General features: G+C 38.8%; 1 protein-coding gene across 1 annotated transcript; it reads right to left on the bottom strand.

Moving 5' to 3' along the window:
* Positions 1-318: 318 nt before the first annotated feature.
* Positions 319-19,243, bottom strand: PRAS40 (Proline-rich Akt substrate 40 kDa). Its single transcript, XM_002049374.4, has 4 exons — positions 18,708-19,243; positions 1,466-2,669; positions 1,083-1,264; positions 319-1,014 (listed from the first exon to the last, which is right to left on the bottom strand). The coding sequence occupies exons 1-4, from the start codon at positions 18,954-18,956 to the stop codon at positions 901-903; spliced, it is 1,749 nt and encodes a 582-aa protein (XP_002049410.1). The 5' UTR covers positions 18,957-19,243; the 3' UTR covers positions 319-900.
* Between the last annotated feature and the right edge of the window lie 15 nt (positions 19,244-19,258).

Here is a 19,258-nt window from a genome sequence, read left to right as displayed (position 1 = left end):
TTACAGGTTGAAGAAATTCAAATTGGCGACTTATCGGAAGGGAAACTAATCCATGATTGGGGATCAAAGCAATGTCTCGATATTATGTGTCTTAGCCTTGTCAACGATAGGAGTTATGAGGGAGACGTCTTCTCCAGTTAAACCACATGATTCATCCCAAATACTAATCTATCGAAAAAGTAGCTGGGTCGAGAAACACTTGAAACAGAAAGTCAAAAGACGACTACATACTTTCTGAATTACTCACATATATCTCTTACAAATTTGAGGAATTTCGAGTAACAATATCAATTGAAATAAAATAAAACTTTGGTGGTATTTTATGTTTGCAGTTTTACACGTTGGTTGGTCGTGTGCATTTTGTATTTGTATGTTTTGTATTTGTATTGTATGCATCGAGATATATAATTAATTCATTGTGTAAACTAACAACATCATCAGTTAATTAATTAATTCCAAATGTGACGGCTGACAATGCCGAACACTTTTCGTACGTAGAAGAAGGAGAAAAAAAAGAAAGAAAATACACATTTCACAATTCGCAAATCCAAACGGAGGAGCACGAATTTTGCACTTAAAAAAATAAAGCAAGAAATAAAGGGTGTAGGGAAATTACATGAAATTACTTAAACTTTTTGTTGCTTAACTAAATGTTAGGGTGCATATGCATATGCATGCGTGTATGTATGTATGTGTGTGTGTATTTTATAAAGATATATAGTATGTGTGCGGGTGTGTTTGATGAAGGCGCTTCAAGTGTCCAGGTTTTTCGTTGAGCAAACTAATTTAGTTTAGAATAAACAGCTGACTTTTTTCTTGTGTTTCTTTCCTTTTCTTTTTTTTTTTTATAACAAATTATTAAATACGCTGATTCACGTAGTTGTTGTTGTTTCAAAACATTTAGATCTGGGAGCGCAGACGGGGACGTGGCAAGTCCCCAAAAACAGCCTCGCCATGCACGCTCTTGGCCAAGGCCTTGATGCTGGCTGCTATGTCCACAGTATTGTCCAGAACCTGCAATGAACGATAGACAGAAGTTAAATTCAGCTTCGCTTTGGCCATTATTTACTGTACACACTCACCTCCTCATCCTCGAGCAGAACATGCTGCTGATTGTTATTGTTATTGGCACGTTCCGCCAACGGCGAGTTGGCTATCTCCACGGGCAGACTCCGGGCATAGAGCAAATGCGCCGAGATGCCCCGCCCGTTGGCGCCAACGCCCCTCATCGCTATGGGCAACGAGCTGTCCAAGTCGAGGGCATCTATAAAGAAAATATCATTAAATCTGTTAATAGACAAAGAAATAAGAAGCTGATTCGATAAGATTGACTAAATGACTGATTGGCTGATTGATCAATTTAAGAACTAATCGGCTATAGTTTGACATAGTTAAAGTTGGTGAAGGGAAATGAGTGGAAAATATGATACTAACTACTGCTACTCAGGCATCTGGCTGCTCTTACCTTCCGCCTCGTCGGCATCGCTCATGTTGTCCTCGTGCTGATGGTGCAGCTGTTGCTGCTGCTGCTGCTGCTGCTGTTGGTGCAGCCGCTGATAGTGCTGCTGCTGTTGCTGCTGATAGATGGGCGAAGTCTGGGTGACTCCATCGACATCCTCCAGATCGAACAGGCAGTCGTCGGCGTCCTCTGCGCTCGTCGTGGCGGCCGCAGACGCCTTGGCCAGCAGCAATGTGTTGTTGGCAACAGTCGAGGCCTGCTGCTGCTGTTGCCTGAAGGTGGGGCTGTTGCCCACGCTCATGGGCGTGGCTTCTGGTGTGGCAGGCGGCGTATCAAAGTTGGACATTTTGCGCGTAGTTAAAATGGTGGCGCTGGGCAGCGGCTGCTGCTGTTGCTGCTGCAACGACGAAGCATCCTGCGTCAAGGGCAAAAAACTGGGCGGCTGTAATAGTGGTGTGGTGGGCGTGGCCGGCATGCCCAGCTCACGCCGGCTGCTTATGGTATTGCGACGCCGTCCACCCGGACCGGCAGCATAGCCAATGCAGCCATTGCCGCCGCCCGTCACCTCCAGGGCAACGGGCATGGCACGATCGAGCAGCTCACATGCCTGTTCAGGTATTTGCTGTATTTGACGCGCGAGGAGCGCCCCTTCCTGGTCGCACTTCTCGCGAAAGCTCTTGAGCAGCGCAAACTGCTGCTCCGTGTAGCGTTCGATGCGCTCATTGGTCTCATTGATCTCGCACTGAAGGCGCGCCTGCTGATGTGCCTGCAGCTGGCGCAAACGCTGCAGCCGACCATCGAGCGGCGCCTGGGTGGACAGTGAGCCAATGCTCAGGCTGGACGAGGAGTTTACAATGCCCCCTGACGATGCTGTCGATGTCGGTGGCGGCAAATTGACAACGGCTGTTGCCCCACCAACTGGCGCAGCATCATCGTTATCCATGATTAACAGCTCAAAGGCCTCCGAATAGGATTTGTGGCTGCGTCGGAGCGCTAGCTGTTCGTTGCTGCACAACAGCTGGCTGTTGATGAGGTAGAGTGTGGGCGTGGCGCCAGCGCCGGCCGTCAAGCGTTTGGCACACAGCACCACCTTGCAGTTGATGCAGAGGCACAGCTGCCAGCAGTGGCCAGCCACGTTCAGAGTGAGGCTGTATATTAAATCACGCTGATTGATGGCATTTATGGTTAGATCTGGAATGGGCCCATATGCCTAAAAGGTAAAAATGAAACAGAGAATACATTAGTTATAAGTTACTCGATGCAGGACTATAATTCTATATTCTGTTACCAATACTGTGCACTATTGAAGACATGAAAATCGCATAGAAGGGAGATATTTTGAAGCCAGAGCGCGCGAAATAAGTAAAAGGTGACAGGGAAAAAAGCAAAAAAGGAGATAAATAGGAGAGGCAGAGAGGGAGGAAGAGAGAGAGAGAGGGAGAGAGAGAGAGAGAAAGAGAGATAAGAGAATAAAATATACGTTTCGAAATATCAATTTTACATAAGAACATCTGCCTTACTTGAACTCATGAAAATCACATAGAAAGGCGACAAAAAAATTGATTATTGTTCAAGCAAAATATAAGGATTTGTTCAGCTTATTGCATACATTTAAATTACACTTTACTCAATTCGGTTTCAATGTTTTAATGGACTAGTAACTTATTTGTCAACATATTTGCTGGTCAATAACCGATTAGCATTGATTTTGATAACGATAACAAAAGATAAAGCCAGCCAATCAATTTGCCAATCGATTGCAAAGAGTTGCCAACTTCTGCACTGTTAAATGTTAATGGCAAGAAGTGTTGCCAAATATCTGCATAAAGTACATAAATAATTGCTGATTAATTATCGAGCTTAGGGGCTTGTTTTTTAATGTCTTCTTACCGTTATCGACTGGTCAATGTCTGATTAGAGGACAGTTTTGTCAGCGATAATCAATTATAATTTATTTCAATTGCAACACCATTCGAAAGCAGTTGGCAACGCCAGACAGCTGTTAAAATTTAAACAAATTGCAAATTGTATATAAACACATATAGATATTTATATAAATATAATTGTATTTGAGGCAAAAGGTGCACAGTAGTTCAAGTGCAAATTTGTCAATTATGTTTCAAAGAATGTTCAAGTCAAGTGGGCGACGTTTGTCTGGGCCGCTTATCAAAATAATAATAAGAAAAAGAGAACAGAACTGAACAAAAGCAAAAACCAAACAAGTAAACAACAAACAATTAGTGCAATGGCAAAATGTTGTAGGCCTCGAAAAGCAACAGCACTACTTGTATTTTCTATATTTGTTGTTGTTGTTGTTGTTCTTGTTGTTATTTTTTGCAGCATAATTATTGGCACCCCTCTCTCGTACATAAAAATAAAAACATTGTGGCACAATGCTCGTGTTGGGCAAACAAAAAATACTGTCAAACAGACAAAACAGAAAGATAGCATTAACGTAAGCGCTGCAAATTGTCTTTTGATTACAATGATGGCTACAAATAAACATACTCTATATATGTGTATACCCTGTAAGCAGTCGTGATCAATGGGGTATCTATTTACACTCTTCTCTCATAGCTCCAAAGAAATGGACAAAGGTTCTCATTAAATAGAAGCCTATTTTGTCTTTTGCAAAAAGTTCTCCTCCCTTAAGGCTGTTTGTTACAAATAATATTAAAGAACTAACCTTAACTTAGTTCCTGTTAAATGTACATCGAAATTCTACTAAATATAACGTCGAGTTAGTTTCTATTCCAAAACCTTTTTTTGAGTCTTTAAACCAATGTGAGCCAAACGAGATATGTAGATCTTCAATGAAGACTTTGACATGAATAGAATATTATGGTAACAGGGTATTTGATAGTCCACACTTAACAGGCCAGATTAGCATTCAGGACTGTAGCACGTGTTGGCTGTGTGACAGCAATGCTAAATTTGACACTCAGTTTAAATACAAAACCCTCTTTCATTCTGGCATATGCATAACCCGACAATGAACTAACCGACAAATCCGACCAACCGACAGAGAGCGAAAATTAAATTGAATTAAGGTATAAAATGCAAACGTCAACACAAATCAAATAACAATGTGTTCTGTCTGGTTTTGGCTTTTGCTCTGCCCTGGTCAGCAATTCGTCTATTTATTGTGTGTGGACTAGATAGATGCAACAAGATTATCATCAACATCAACAACATCATCACCATCATCATCAGGTGGAATTAAATGCATTAATAAAATAAACAACATGTCACAGCTGTCAGTTTTATATATTTGATATATAGTATAGTATGTAAATTCTCATCATTTATGTAGAGTGTTTCGCATTATCTAAGCGCTTGTGTAGCACTTCCGCATTTCCAACTGCAATTGACCCCAGTGCCAAAATGTTTGTGTGTGTCACCGGGCGTAATATACATATCAGTATAATCAACCGATTGAGGTCCAGTTTTTCAGGTATTCAAGCAAATAAACAAAGCACTTTAACATGATGTCAAGCCAATTGTGAGGCATCAAAGGATTCTGCTCTTTATAACATTGCTCTATCTGGTTGTTAAATGTTTGACAAGCAGTTAGCGCTACAAAGTAGCCATCTGGCAAAAAAAAAAAACACCACAAAGTGTTAACACACCTCATAGTTTTGATCTTGATATCAACTTAAAGACAAGGCGTTGTCAAAGCTGATTAAAATTTGATCAATTTTGTAGCTACGAACCTTATTTTGACCAGAAATAGGAACTATGCCAGGTCAATGAACCGCAACTAAAGGTTAACATTGACGTGGCGTTGCCATACAGCTGCAAATAATCCTAACATTTCATTAAAATGAGCTTTACAACTGCTAACTAACATGAACTCTACTTCTGCTAACTTTACATAAGAAATTAAAATCTAAATTTACTTTTAGATATTATGGATAATTCTCTTAAGATAGTGTTCTCCACATGTCTGCCATTTATATGCCCACATTTGCATGTTTCGCATCAAAATGATTGCCTTCAAGTGTGACCATGCACTCTTGAACAGTGTGTACACACTCTCGAGTGCCGCAGATTGTTGTTAAATGCCGCAAATAAAATTTGTTGCGCATGTAAATTTTAACGACTTGTTTACTTGGTGCTGTAATATCTAATCAGCCAAGACACTTATTATTTTTATGTACTTTTTTCTTGCTCTTTTTTTTTTTTTTTGGTGTAAAAACAAAGCAAATGCATTCATTAATGGCGAGTGTTGTTGGGTATTACAAATAATATTGTTGTTATTTGCGTTTCTGTCGCGCCTTTAAACCCATTCATATATACTATATATCATTTTACTGGCCATGTTTTGCATGCTGCTTCTTCCACTTGGTTCATATCTGTTGTCGCTGCGGTTATTTGCCAAGACTTTGCAATTGCAGTTTTATGAGCTGTTGCCATTGTTAGAGACAGTTCTTGCTGTCGCTTTGCCATTCTGTTTTATTTACCGAGGTTTTTATGGTAACCGCCGCCGCCTAGGCACAGGGCCCGCAAGTCAAGACGTTGTGTGTGTCAATATACCCTGCAATCTTTGGAGGTTGGTACAATGGGGTCTTTATGTAAAGAAAGTTGAGACGCATTCAACATGTTGTTTCTTGTACATTTAACTATCGATAAATCCCTCAATTCCCTAAAATCGATAACTATCGAAGCTCTGTTCCTTGATAGATATTTTTCTGCCTTCTGAAGAATCATGAGACATCATAAATGTAGTATACCTGTTTTTGTGTGTCCTAAACATGCGCTTTTCAAGTGTACCTTCACTTTTAGAGAACTGTGCTTTCTTTAAGAACGATAAATATCGATTTTCGACCACTTTATTTGTGGCATAATTCAAAGCTTACGGAGCTAAGTAAAATATATCGTATTAAGCATCTTTCACTAGAGCCTTCATCGTACTTCCAAAATATATACTTTTTAAGAGGAACAGCTTCAGTTTTCGGTATAAAAAGAACAATTTTTAATACTTAGCATTATTAATGAATTAAACGATTGTTATATAAAATTTAATTTTTCAAAGTGTGGACGAGAGAGCGCGAACAAGTAGATTAATATAAGAAAACATAGCTTTTGTAGCTGTGTACAGGATATCTGGTAGTCGAGAGTGTAGCTACTCGTTTTATACATATTTTTTATTCGCACTTGCTAAATGTAGACAACTGCATCCGTGCGCCACCCCCAACCGCTGTCTATTTGCACAAGTTGGCAACTAGCATTTTGTAACGCGCATCTTGCAAAATGTCAATGACTTCCACGCGGCCTGCAGCGGCAATAACAATTGAAGCCCAGCAGCGGCAACAGTCAACAGTTGCTGCTGTTGTTGTTGTTGTCGCTTAATTAACACAAAGCAATAACAATTGTTGACTTTTTGTTAATTGAAACTAAATGCGGTCGCTGTCGCTGCTAATTATGTGATGTGGCGCCATCTAGCGCCCGGGCCCTGCACATGCGTCTAATTAAATGGCCATTTATATTGACGCACACACACACACACACAAACAGACACACACACACACATACAAGTGTTTGTGTGTGTTTATTTATGGCTCATTTGATTAATCGTATTTGCTTTATGCCAAAAACAAAAAGCATGCTAATCGACTCATACAAAATAATAAATAAAACATCGCATGTTTTTCTTCTTCAATTGTTTTTTTTTTTCGCCCACCTCTGCCGCTGCCAGGGCAAAAACGGAAGAAACGTGCTGACGCGCACGTAACGACAGGCAGCAGCTGACAAGGAATATCGAAAATCAATAAAAAAAAAAAAAACTGAAAACGTTTTAATGCAAATTGCACGGCATGACAAATGCTGAACAGCTGACTTTTTCGATAACAGTATTTAATAACAGAGCACTGGTAACAGTGGCAGATGTTAAAGCTCTTACAGCGGCATACTGTTAAATACGAATTTAACATTTAATGCAACATGTGCTTCAGCAACAGTTTCTTGCTTGTCCAATCAACTTCTAAGCGCACTATAAGCAGCAGTCTTAACATTTTATTAACATACTACTTACAGCAGCTCACAAAAGCTAACAGCAGCTTAGCACAAACAGTGCACTTCACACTGTAAACATGTCTAGTTCCTAACATAATATAACTCTCAAACTGCAAGCAGACTAAACTACCATTCAATGTATCCCAGACTGCGTTGCACTTGAAAATGGCTAAACAAATAAATAAAAAAAAACAAACCAATTGTAATTCATATCAGACTGTCTGGCTGTGGCCACCTCCCCCGGCACGTGGACCCCGTTTGCCAGTCGGCTGAGCACAATTTTTAACAGCTCGCCTGCTGCTTATGCAACAACAAAATGCAATGGCGACTGTTGAGCATTTGCCATAAAAATAAAACAACTTCAAATAATAATTTGCACATTTTGCATAATTTATATTGTAGTTTATGGAGGTTGTTGTTGCTAATAATAATGTTGTTTGTTTCAAATATAATTGATCGTCCCGCCATTAATTATATGCATGGCGTTAGTTTACTAAGTGGTTCCCAGACTGGGCCAGAATGTCAAATTCGCAGCATTTTCATTAGCTATGCGCGACGTCAAAACAAAAACATGCGAATTAAACTGTAAAGCCTATGGGCTTTTCGCAACAGAGAGCTGTATGTGTGCATATTGCTTAAAAGCGACAATATGTTATTTACAGCGGTAAGCTCTACATTAAAAGAGTGAGTTACGTTCATTGGTTTTTTGTAACAGAGAGCTGCGGAGAGCGGCAACAGAGTTCTTAACAGTAGTTGCTAAAATGTTAGCTGTATATTTACAGAGTGCGTATTAAACTGTAACGCGCACTGATTTAGCATATTGTTTACAGAGCGCTGCTAAAAGCGATATGTTACTGACAGCATTTGGCAAAATGTTGACTGCTGATTAACATAGTGCATTTACAGCAATTTTTGCTGTACTGTATGTTTAACTGTTGATCACTTAACAGCACTCTCGTAACACCTGTAGCTATGCTACTCATTTGTTAATAAGAAAGCAAATTAAAGCTTCAACTAGTTTGTAACAGCGTGCCATAAGCCGCAACTAAGTAACATATTTTGGCTTGTCAACTTGTTGCATGGCCCCAGTCATCAACAGGCTCATGATTAACGCTTGGCGCGCCTTGCGACAATGAAAATGTTGTTGGATCCATTTCTATTGTTTATCTATCGCCCTATTCCGCCCTCTCGCGCTCTTGCTCTTTCACTCTTGACGCATTTGCCTTTTGTTTTGTTTTTCTAATTCTATTTTCGTTGGATTCTTACATGTTTTTGTTTTAATTGCACTGTGATAACTCGGTTCGCTTCGTTTCGTTTCATTAGCCAAAAAAGAAAATAAGCTGTAAACAAATCAACGCACAAAAGAAACTATGAAAATAATCTTTTATAGATTTTGCTTAGCTTTTTGTAAGACTTTTTTCGTTTCGGTTTGCTTTCGGCTCGGGGCGCGACTTAGTTCGGCCCCGTCGCTCACAAATAATACCATTTTTTGCTGTATTATTTTTTCCCTCTCTCTCGCTCTCCCTCGCTCTTTCCTTGTCTTCCTCTTCTTCAGCTGTTCGGTGTGTTTTGTTGATTTTCTGCCTTGCGTTTATTTTTTTTTTTTCTTTTTTCGGAAAGCGCAAACACATTTTGCCCAGATACGTCGTCGCCGTCGTCGTTCGGCCATTATCATAAACAACAATTTTAGACAGCTGGGGCCCAGGGCTTTACGCGTGCGGTAGGCGTGGCGGGCCTGTTCGGCTGCCTCTCTTTGGATTACGAACGAATCGCCAATTCGGATTTCGATTCTTTTCCGTTTTTTTTTTCTTCTTTCTCTTCTTCACTCGCTTGGTTTTGCTGTTCTTCTTTCTTTTTTTTTTTGCTGCCTGTTTTTGCTATTTTGGTGCCGGGTGCTCAGCAAAAATTTTCCATTGGCTTTTGGTTTTGTCTTCAGTTTGAGACTTTTATGCCTTACATGATGACTCATACTCTCACACACGCACGCACATATTAACTTGGGTTTGTCGAATTTCAGCCCGAGTTGACCAGGCCAACAGGATTAGTTTTTCTTCTTTGTGCGATATTTGACTGTGGCTTATATGGGTGCTTTACTGTGGTTTATGCCAGGGAAACTTCTTAGAAATATTTATGGTATAATTTGCATGATTCCTTTTTTGTTTAACAAACAGAGTTCAATTCATACTTTTACTTTACTTATGGATGATACAAGAATACTTTCTGAAAGTTTTGAAATAAAACAATTTCAAACATTGAGATCGGATGGGTTTGTAGTTTCTGAGTTATAGATAATAGAAATTTTTCGAGATCCCAAAAGATGAACTGATTTTACCTGAAACCCTTATGTACCAAAGTTTTCTGTTAAGCAGGAAAGTTTTCTAGACTCAATTGAGATCCAAAATAATGAATATTCCTGGGAACAGGTTGTGCAGGTTTCTGAGACTCCAAATTTATTTGAGGAATATTTCACATTTTAGATATATGGTTTTCAGATGAAAATTCTAAGCAGGTTAGAGCTTGATTAGACTCCATAGCATGGTAAGCTTCATACTTCCAGAACGAAAGAACTTTTTGGGATATAATGGTTTCTGGATGAAATGTATTTTTCTGGTTTCTTATCAGTTTTCGTTATTATGAATTGTTTCAAATATCCGATCAGCCTATAATGCTCTGACCGAAGTGCAAGAATTGCCAATAGTTGAGTAATATTATTTGAGTCATGGCTTTGCTGATATTTCCATCTCTCCGGTTCTTATCAAGGTGCAGTCTATGTTTGTGTAGCCTTTCAATGTCGTTTCAAAACAAATGAAAAAAAATCTGATAAGCTATAAACCCAAACAACTCAGACCCAGTCTGCTGGCTAAGTCAGCCAATGGCCCCTGGATCCAATCTATGATTAAGTGTTTACATAGTTATTTACTAATAAGGGTCGTCCGTTAGCTTAGCTAAAACGTGAGCACGTGTGTGCAGGGCTAGAGGTTCTAATGCCTTTATGGCGTCTGATTAGGCATATATATATAGGCATGTGAGTATATACAGGGTATATTTATACGGTAAGTATATATTGAGTGTGTATAATAAAAGCTAAGGCCCATAGACCTGGTGCCATGTAGACGCGCTCGTAACAGTAAATTAAGCGCAACAATGTTTACACACCGGCTGCGGACCGGGTCCGGTTTGTATACCCTGTACAAATTGAAAATTAGATAAATGGGGCATCTTTTCTGAGTAAATGTCGAAGCTAAAAACATTCGAAACAGAACAAGTTTTCTTACTTTGATAGCTACCTAAATTTTGGAGGTATTTACTTGATTTTTACACATTGCTTTGTCATCTTTAAAATACCCTGTAAAACTATCCTAACGATTGGTCGCTCACAGATTCGCAGTTTATGGCTGGCTACAGGGTAACTTCTAGTTGTGCACACTCGCCGACGATCGGCTTTTACTTGTTGTATTTTTTTCTTCTCTTTTTTTTATTGTCTCACCTAGATAGGCGGGGGGCGTGCCGGGTCAACGGGCCGGGCGCGTTATCTAAAAACTTTGACAAACAATTTTCGTTTGACGTGCGTTGTTTGTTTAGCGAGTCGGGCCTATGGCCATATCTTTAACAGACACACACACGCATACAGAACTAGGTGTGCGTGTGTGTGTGTGTGTGTGTGTGTGTAACTCAAATTAAATGTACAAACAGCAGCGAAATTGCGCGATGTGTTTGTGTCTGTGTGCGTGCGTGTGTGTGTGTGTGTGTGTGTGTGTGTGTGTGTGTGTGTGTGTGTGTCTGGTTGTGCTTTGTCGTCGTCTGCAGTTAATTGTTAGTTTATAATATGAGATCATCTTTTGGGGTCTGCTTATCGCTTTGACATTTGCTTTAAGCTATTATTTTTTTTCGGTGGCTAACTAATTTGATAAGCGCGGCTATTTATAGTTTCTTCTTGTCTTATTAAATATTTATTTGTGCGTCTTTAAATAAATACAAAATAAAAAATGCAAAAGACATGACAAGCCCTCTTTAACAGCTGTTATGTTAAGGCGCTGTAATGTTGTTGCAGCTAAGCCACTGTTAAGCAACAGCTACCGTTTAACAGCTGCGCCATTTTACTGAAACTGTCGTTTATGTAAATATGTTGTGTGTGTATGTGTGTAATTCTAGGTGCACTTTATACATGTATGTGTGTGCGTGTGTTTGTTCAGCGTTGTTTTATGTTTATTTGCAGCAAACAAATCTCAGGCCGCACATTTGACACAAATTCAGCGCCATTGTTAGTAAATATTTATGCGAGCAGGGAAGCGAGGCGACCCTCTCTTTGAAATCACCCCTTACACACACACACACACACATACACACACGCGCGCGCGAATTGAAGCGAGCGTGAAAAGACAAATTTCTCGTAAAAATATTCGAAAAAAAGCTACGCTGAGCCAAAAGGTGTTTTCATTTTCTATTCGCTTTGCGATTGTTGTTGTTGTACGGTTTATTTTTAGACATTTGTGAATTTATAGTTTTGTTTACATGCAAATTGGCAGCACTGGCAAAATGGCCACTCGGTGCATGTGGTCAATGGCTGCTGTCGCCTGCGAGGTCTGTTAAGAGGTTAAAAGTTTAACAGCGTGCGTTTAACGCTCATTAAAACAATATGGCAACATTGGACAGTTGTTGTTGCTGCTGTTGCTGCTTGTGCTGCCTCCTTCAAGGTTATATTTGTTAAAGATTAACATTGGTTTTCAATTAAGCGACACGCGCTGCGCTGCAAGAATGAGACAGAACGAGCGAGAGCGTAACAGCCCGCTGCTTTCTTACATTTGTGGGCAGTGACTGTCAAACTTTGACCTAGTGCGCTGCGAATTGCAATTTTGTGTTATTTTTTTAAGTGTTATTTTGTTTATTTGTGGTTGCTCTTTAAGCTTACCAAGCAAAATAAAAACATTCAGCGCTCCGTGTTATCGATAACAGACGCTTTAAAAATGTAAACAGTGTGTCATCGACGTTTTGTTGTTGTCAACTCTAATAAAATTCATTTGGTTTTAATTATTTGTTCTTGTTTTTGTTAGACTAGTTAAGTTTCATTATAAAAATTGAAATTGAGTTCACTTGGGATTAAACACCCTTGCAAACACATTTAAACTGCTCGCAAGTCATTCAGAATCTGTAAAAGCTGTTTATCGCATAAGCGTGCAGTATATTAATTCTGATTAAAAAAATATACATATATGCATATATGGAGATAATCAATTCAATCTGTGCAATTAAAAAGCCATACAGTATACAGTTTGAGAGTGACAATATATTTTATAGAGATAATATACGGTTTAAGACGCACTGCTTAATGCACACATAACGTACAGTTTGGCAGCTATTATACATGCAGTTTTAAGTGCATGCAATCGTCTCGGTTTGACAGTCACTGAGCTTTGCAGTTTACAAGCGCTGATAACAGCAGCTGCGGCAAAAACTGTTTTCCTTAACTCCCTTTTCTTTCATTCATTCGCACTTATCATTTTACTATTTTGTTTTGCGCAGCACTTCTTACATTCGATTTGATAATAACTATTTTAAGAGCTTTGCGTTGCACTGCATTTAACATAAGTCGCGCTCTCTATCTCCCTCTCTCTCTCTCTCGATCACATTGATTGATTGACTTTTAAGTGGGCAGCTTGTGTTTTAAAATGGTTTTCTTGGTTTCGTAAGCCGATCTATAAATACACTTATTATGCATATGAAAAATATATATACATTTATCACATTTAAATTTTAATATCTTTATTTTTGTTGTTATTGTTATATGAAAACTTGTTTTCGCTCAATTGAAATACATTATTTCACAGCGTTTTGTCATGCTAATTAAAATGTCGCTACACATTTTTTACATACAGCGAAAATAAATTCGCCGCCTGCAGGTGCGGCGAATAACTGAATGCTAAGCAGCAGCAGCCGACGAAGAGTCAATACAGATATTTAAAAAAGAAAAATGACACAAAAGATTATTTAAAAAAAAAATTATGAATCTAATCATAAATAAATCAATTAAAACACGAACCAAGCGACGCGACGCGACGTCAGCAACAGCAGCAGCAGCAAAGCGCATTGTTGTTGTTTCTGCTGCTGCTGCTGCTGTTGTTTTTACCGTTTGATAACCTAGAAAAGCGACTATAGTGTGAGTTTTGTTTTTCCATGTGGGCGAACGCTTTGGGTGTTAAGTGTTGCGACTGGACTAACTAATATTGATAAGAATTGCGCGCGTGTGTATGTGTGTGTGTATGTTTGCATGATGTTAAGCTGCGCTTGCCGGCAACAGCAGCGACATATTGACAGCTGTGCAAACAGCTTGACAGCAGTCGTTTATTTTATCTCAAAGCTCTTAATAACAGCATGCATTCCTAAGCCCAACCTGCTGTTAACTTAGTTTAACAGGAATCCCTGTGCGAGCTTAAGCGTGCATGTTAGGCAGAACAAACATTAACAGCTAAGCTGCGCCTGTTAAGCTGCTTGCCGTAACTACAAACAGCTAACAGCTGTTAGCAGCAGTAAAAGGGCTCTTATTTTGCTGCGCTTACTGTTGTTTGTTTCGTTTAGTCAAATGTAAAATAAAATTAATTTTTTATTGCCGCCTAATAAATGAATGCAATGCAATAGATGTGCCACATTTCAATATTAAATAGCCTTGTTTATAACCGCATTTTGGACAAACGGAGGCCTACGCATCAATACTGAAAGGCAAGCTGCTGGTGTGCGCAGGGGGTAGGGGGTGTGGCTGTTCAAGAAGCTGCTTGTCAACTGCTTTGTGCTGCGCTGCGGGCAAGCGCCTGGTCTGTCCTACACCCTGCCCTACATATGACGAGCTGATCGCTCCTCTGCCCCCCGCTGGCCATTGGTCGCATTTGGAAATCTCGAAAACTTGTTTATACAACAAAATGTATAAACAAGTTTTTTCTCTGCTGCTGCTGTTGTTGTTCTTGTTGCTGCCGTATTTGTTGTTGTTGTTTTTTTTCGGCTGCTGCCTTCCTTCTTTGCTTCGCTTGTGTTTGTCGTCAGTTTCGTAATTTATTCTAAAATCGTTCCGTTTTGGGCTCGCTATATAGAGAGAGAAAATACATATTTATGTATGCACACATATATGTACATATACATACATATATCCACATATGTGCCGATATGTATTTGAATACTCGCTTTTTATAAATATATACAGCTTTTTTTGTTTTGCGCTTTGAATTATTCAAAATAACACTTTTGGTCTATTTGCCAAGCGCGCGTTGCTGTTGCTGTTGTTGTTGTTGTTGTTGTACGCCTCAGCGCTTTTCAAGTGGGTGCAAAGCAACAGCAACAACAACAACAACAACAACAAGAACTTTTGCACGATCTCCAGACCGCAACAAAAACAAAACAATAATAATAATGCATAACAATTCAATTTCCATTAAAATAAACGCATAATGCAAAACCCACAAGAGAGGCGCGTGTATGTGTGCCTTGGGTGGCGAGGGAAGGGAACGGGGGGAGGTAAGTCGCTTGCGCAATGGGTGTGGCCAGCAGCTGCTTAACATATGCATGCCAAAATTGTAATTGAAGCTTCGCTTCTGTTAAAGTTTGAGCGCCACTGCCTAGAGTGGGCAGCAGCAGGCCTGTCAAACTGTGACACGTGCAACCGGCCGCGGGAACAGCGAAAGACCAAAACAGAGAAACAGAAACTGAGCGACTACAGCTGTTGTTTGATTTAACCTTGAAAAACGACACACGCACACACACACATACACAGATACAGAGCAAACGTTTTTTTTTTTTTGCAGTTTTTACGCGTGTCTCGTCTTGTATATAGAAGTATTTGCTTTTTGTTGTTACATTTTTTTGTTTTTATTTTTTAGCCAAGTCATCGCGAGTTAAGATATTCAAGCATTGCTCATTGTTTAGCAAATGCGACATCCACATACAGTATGTCAATAAAGTGTTTTTACTAACAAAAAAAAACTAATTTTTTGGGTTTAGTTGAAAATAAATGTACCTAAAAGTGAGAATTTTTTTTCAATTATAATTTATTTCGATTCTATATTTCTCCTAGAACTTAATGGCAAAAAGAATTGTTAAATAACATTACCCAAACATTTTATAAAATTAAAAAACTAAAAACATTCACATTTTATGCTGTCAATAAAGTGTTTTTACAGCTACGGTAAATTGTTTTGCCGTTCTCTTTTGGGTGATCCCGTTAGATTTGGGCCCATGCGTTTTGGCTTCTCTTGTGTCTTCGACTTTTCTTGTCATTTTCTATTGCAATTTATAACGTTTTGCTTTAATTTTATGAAAAATAAAATGCCAGGAAAAAGAACAACTTTTGAAGTCGCTCAGCTGGTGTATTATAACCATCAGATGGGACGTCAAGTCTCGGAACTGGCTGATATGTTTAATTTATCAAAAGCAACGATATACAACATATTAAACAGAGCCAATAAGGAAGATAGGCTAGAGGCAAAGCCAGTATGTGGTCGACCCTGCAAAATTTCTGACAGAGATAAGCGAAAAATTCTGAGAAAAATTGAGAAAAATCCACAAATTTCGCTTAGGGATATTGCTCAGGAGTTCAAGGAAGAAAGTGGTGTTGATGTGTTACATGAAACTGTCCGAAAATTACTGAATTCCAATGACTACACATCACGAGTTGCCAGGAAAAAACCTCTACTATCGGCGGCGAATATTTTGAAGCGGCTATCGTTCGCTCAAGTCCATGTAAATAGTTCGAACGATTTTTGGAGTAACGTCATATTCTGTGACGAAAGCAAGATGATGCTATTCTACAACGATGGGCCATCCAGAGTCTGGAGAAAGCCACTAACAGCGTTGGAAAACCGCAATATTATTCCAACCGTTAAATTCGGAAAACTATCAGTGATGGTGTGGGGGTGTATTTCGAGCAAGGGTGTAGGAGATTTGACCTTCATTGAGAATACCATGGATGCTAGACAATATCTGAGCATTTTACAGACACATCTCGTCAGTAGTGCACAGAAATTTGGATTCTATGAGGACAATAAGCCAATTTTTAAATTTTACCAGGACAATGACCCGAAGCATAAAGCTCATATGGTAAGAGTTTGGCTGTTGTACAACTGTGGAAAGGTGTTAGACACTCCACCACAAAGTCCAGATATGAATCCAATAGAAAATGTGTGGTCATATTTGAAAAAAAAAGTCGCAAAGCGGAGTCCAAAATCAAAAACTGATTTAAAAGCTGCTGTACTGGAAGAATGGCAGAAGATTCCAGAAACATACATACAAAACCTTATTGTTTCAATGAAACGGCGATTGCAGGCTGTATGTGACGCTAATGGCAGCCACACAAAGTATTAAAAAAAAATATTCCTGTTTTTTTAACATTGTTATTTAGTAATAAAGTTTCGTGTAAAAACACTTTATTGACAGCATAAAATTTGAATGTTTTTAGTTTTTTAATTTTATAAAATGTTTGGGTAATGTTATTTAACAATTCTTTTTGCCATTAAGTTCTAGGAAAAATATAGAATCGAAATAAATTAGAATTGAAAAAAAATTCTCACTTTTAGGTACATTTATTTTCAACTAAACCCAAAAAATTAGTTTTTTTTTGTTAGTAAAAACACTTTATTGACATACTGTATGTATGACATTTAGGTTTATAATTCCGATCGTGAAATTTTAAGAACTTTTTCCATTCAGAGTTGATTCCAGATCGTACAACATTATAATTCATAAAAACTGTATTTGTGTAACTAGTTAACATTATGTTAAGGAATACATATTTAGTTTTTATATAGGTCCATAGAACTGACAGCTGTTCCCATCTATTAGGTATTTCCAAAATATGCTAGTTATGCGCACGACATTTGTATTATTTGATGGTCGATTTTCAATTTGTTTTCTTGAACATTTGTAATATGTTTCGCTATAACGCGCACTTTCTTTCCCTCTGCTTTCTGTTGTTTATCACAGTTTCTGGCGGGGTTTCATTTCCTACATTTACTTCTACATTTCTTGATTCCTAACACAATTCCCAGTCATACGATTTAGTTTATAAATGTCACATTTCATGTTTACATAAAATATCCCATACTCTTGACAAGTTTTTATATAGAATTTAATGTAAATAAAAATCAGTTTTGAAAACCTTTTTGGCTTTTCAGGCAGGTTCCTAACTATCTAAGACATCATTCTATAACGTATTCTATATAGTATATTGAAAATAACAGACATTTTCTTTATATTCCTATATATCACACAGAAAACGAATTGAGTCACTTGCTAAGTTCGAAATAAGAATTATAGAAATAGTCTATCTGTCAGATCTGAAAAACAAAACTGAACAACAAATGAGCGACGTTTAAGTAAATAAGTACGAAATGTTCTTGATGGCATCAATTGACCCCCGCATGACATTACGGTAGGTAAAAAGTGTAAGATTCTATAAAATTATGCAAAGTGGGTATGAAGTGGGCGTGGCTTTTAAGGCACAGGGTGTGCGGTAAAAGGGCATAAATCATACAAACGTAATGCAAGTCATAAATAAAAATCATCCCGAAATGAAAGCAAGCGGAAAAAACTAAAAATACGGCGATCGGTTAAAAATGGGAATACAGAATACAAAAACAAAAATATACGAGTACAGAAAGAACAGGCAGGCAGAGAGCGCATACAGGGTGTCTCTGGCGAAGGAGTAGAAACAGGTGGAGGCTTAAAATCAACCAGTGCACACACACACACACACACACAAAGTTAACAGTGCCTTAAATATACCAACAACAAAAAAAGTACCAATTGTCAGGCAAAAGGAAAAGGCAATTTCTCAGGCAAGTAACAACAAAAGGCGCAGTACATTTTTGTTCGTATGTGCTCATGAATGACCCTATTTTGTTTTTCTGCTCCTCGCACGCTGCTTCACTATCGCATACATATCTATGCGACTGTGTGCGTGTGTGTGTGTGTGTCAAGAATAGGCAGAAAACAGCGGAGGAAGCGGCCGCAGCAGCGTTCGGGGCCGGCACACAAAGCATAAAGAACGATAATACATACACTCGCACACACACACACACACACACACGTGCACAGCATACATATGTAGCTGGGCCCTATGCTGCGTGGAAATGGTTACGCTGCGCATAAAGCACAATGCGATAAAATGCTTAAAATTAAAATTAAAATACACACATAGGCACATGCGTATGTATGTTTATGTTATATTTAAATAAATAAATGCTGTTACACTTACATGCTTGAAGAAATCCATAAAAATGCTGTGGTAGATAAAATCCCTTGGCAGGGTTTGCACAAATCTCTGCGAAAGCAGCGCTGGCAGCGCAGCCTCGCCGGCTCCTGCGCTGCTATTGTTGTTATTATTATGATTATTATTATTGCTGTTGGCATTGCCAGCCCCTCCGGAGCCTGCACCAGTGCTTAGGCTGCGCTGCAGCTGCGGCGAGGTGGCATTAAAATTCAAGCAATTGCACGAGATCATCATGATTAGTTTTGATTTTTGTTGTTGTTGTTGCTATTGTTGTTTAACGGTAATGTTTAACTGCTTTTCAACTTCACAACTTCGAAATGAAAATTGCACGTTTGTATTTTGCGTGTGATTTTATTTATTATCGTTTCTGGTTTTGTGCGTGACTTCCTCGTTCGTCCTCTTTTGCGTTTTGGCTGAAGCGGCGCGGGCGCGTACAAAATCACTAATAAAACACCCACAACTAGCTCAGTTCAGCATTTTAGCGTCCGTCCCGTTCAATGTTATATTTTCGAATGAAGACTTCGATAATCGAATCG

The sequence above is a fragment of the Drosophila virilis genome, chromosome 5, assembly GCF_030788295.1.
Source record: "Drosophila virilis strain 15010-1051.87 chromosome 5, Dvir_AGI_RSII-ME, whole genome shotgun sequence".
In the NCBI taxonomy this organism is placed as follows: Eukaryota; Metazoa; Arthropoda; class Insecta; order Diptera; family Drosophilidae; genus Drosophila; species Drosophila virilis.
This window is presented reverse-complemented; position numbering and strand designations above follow the sequence as displayed.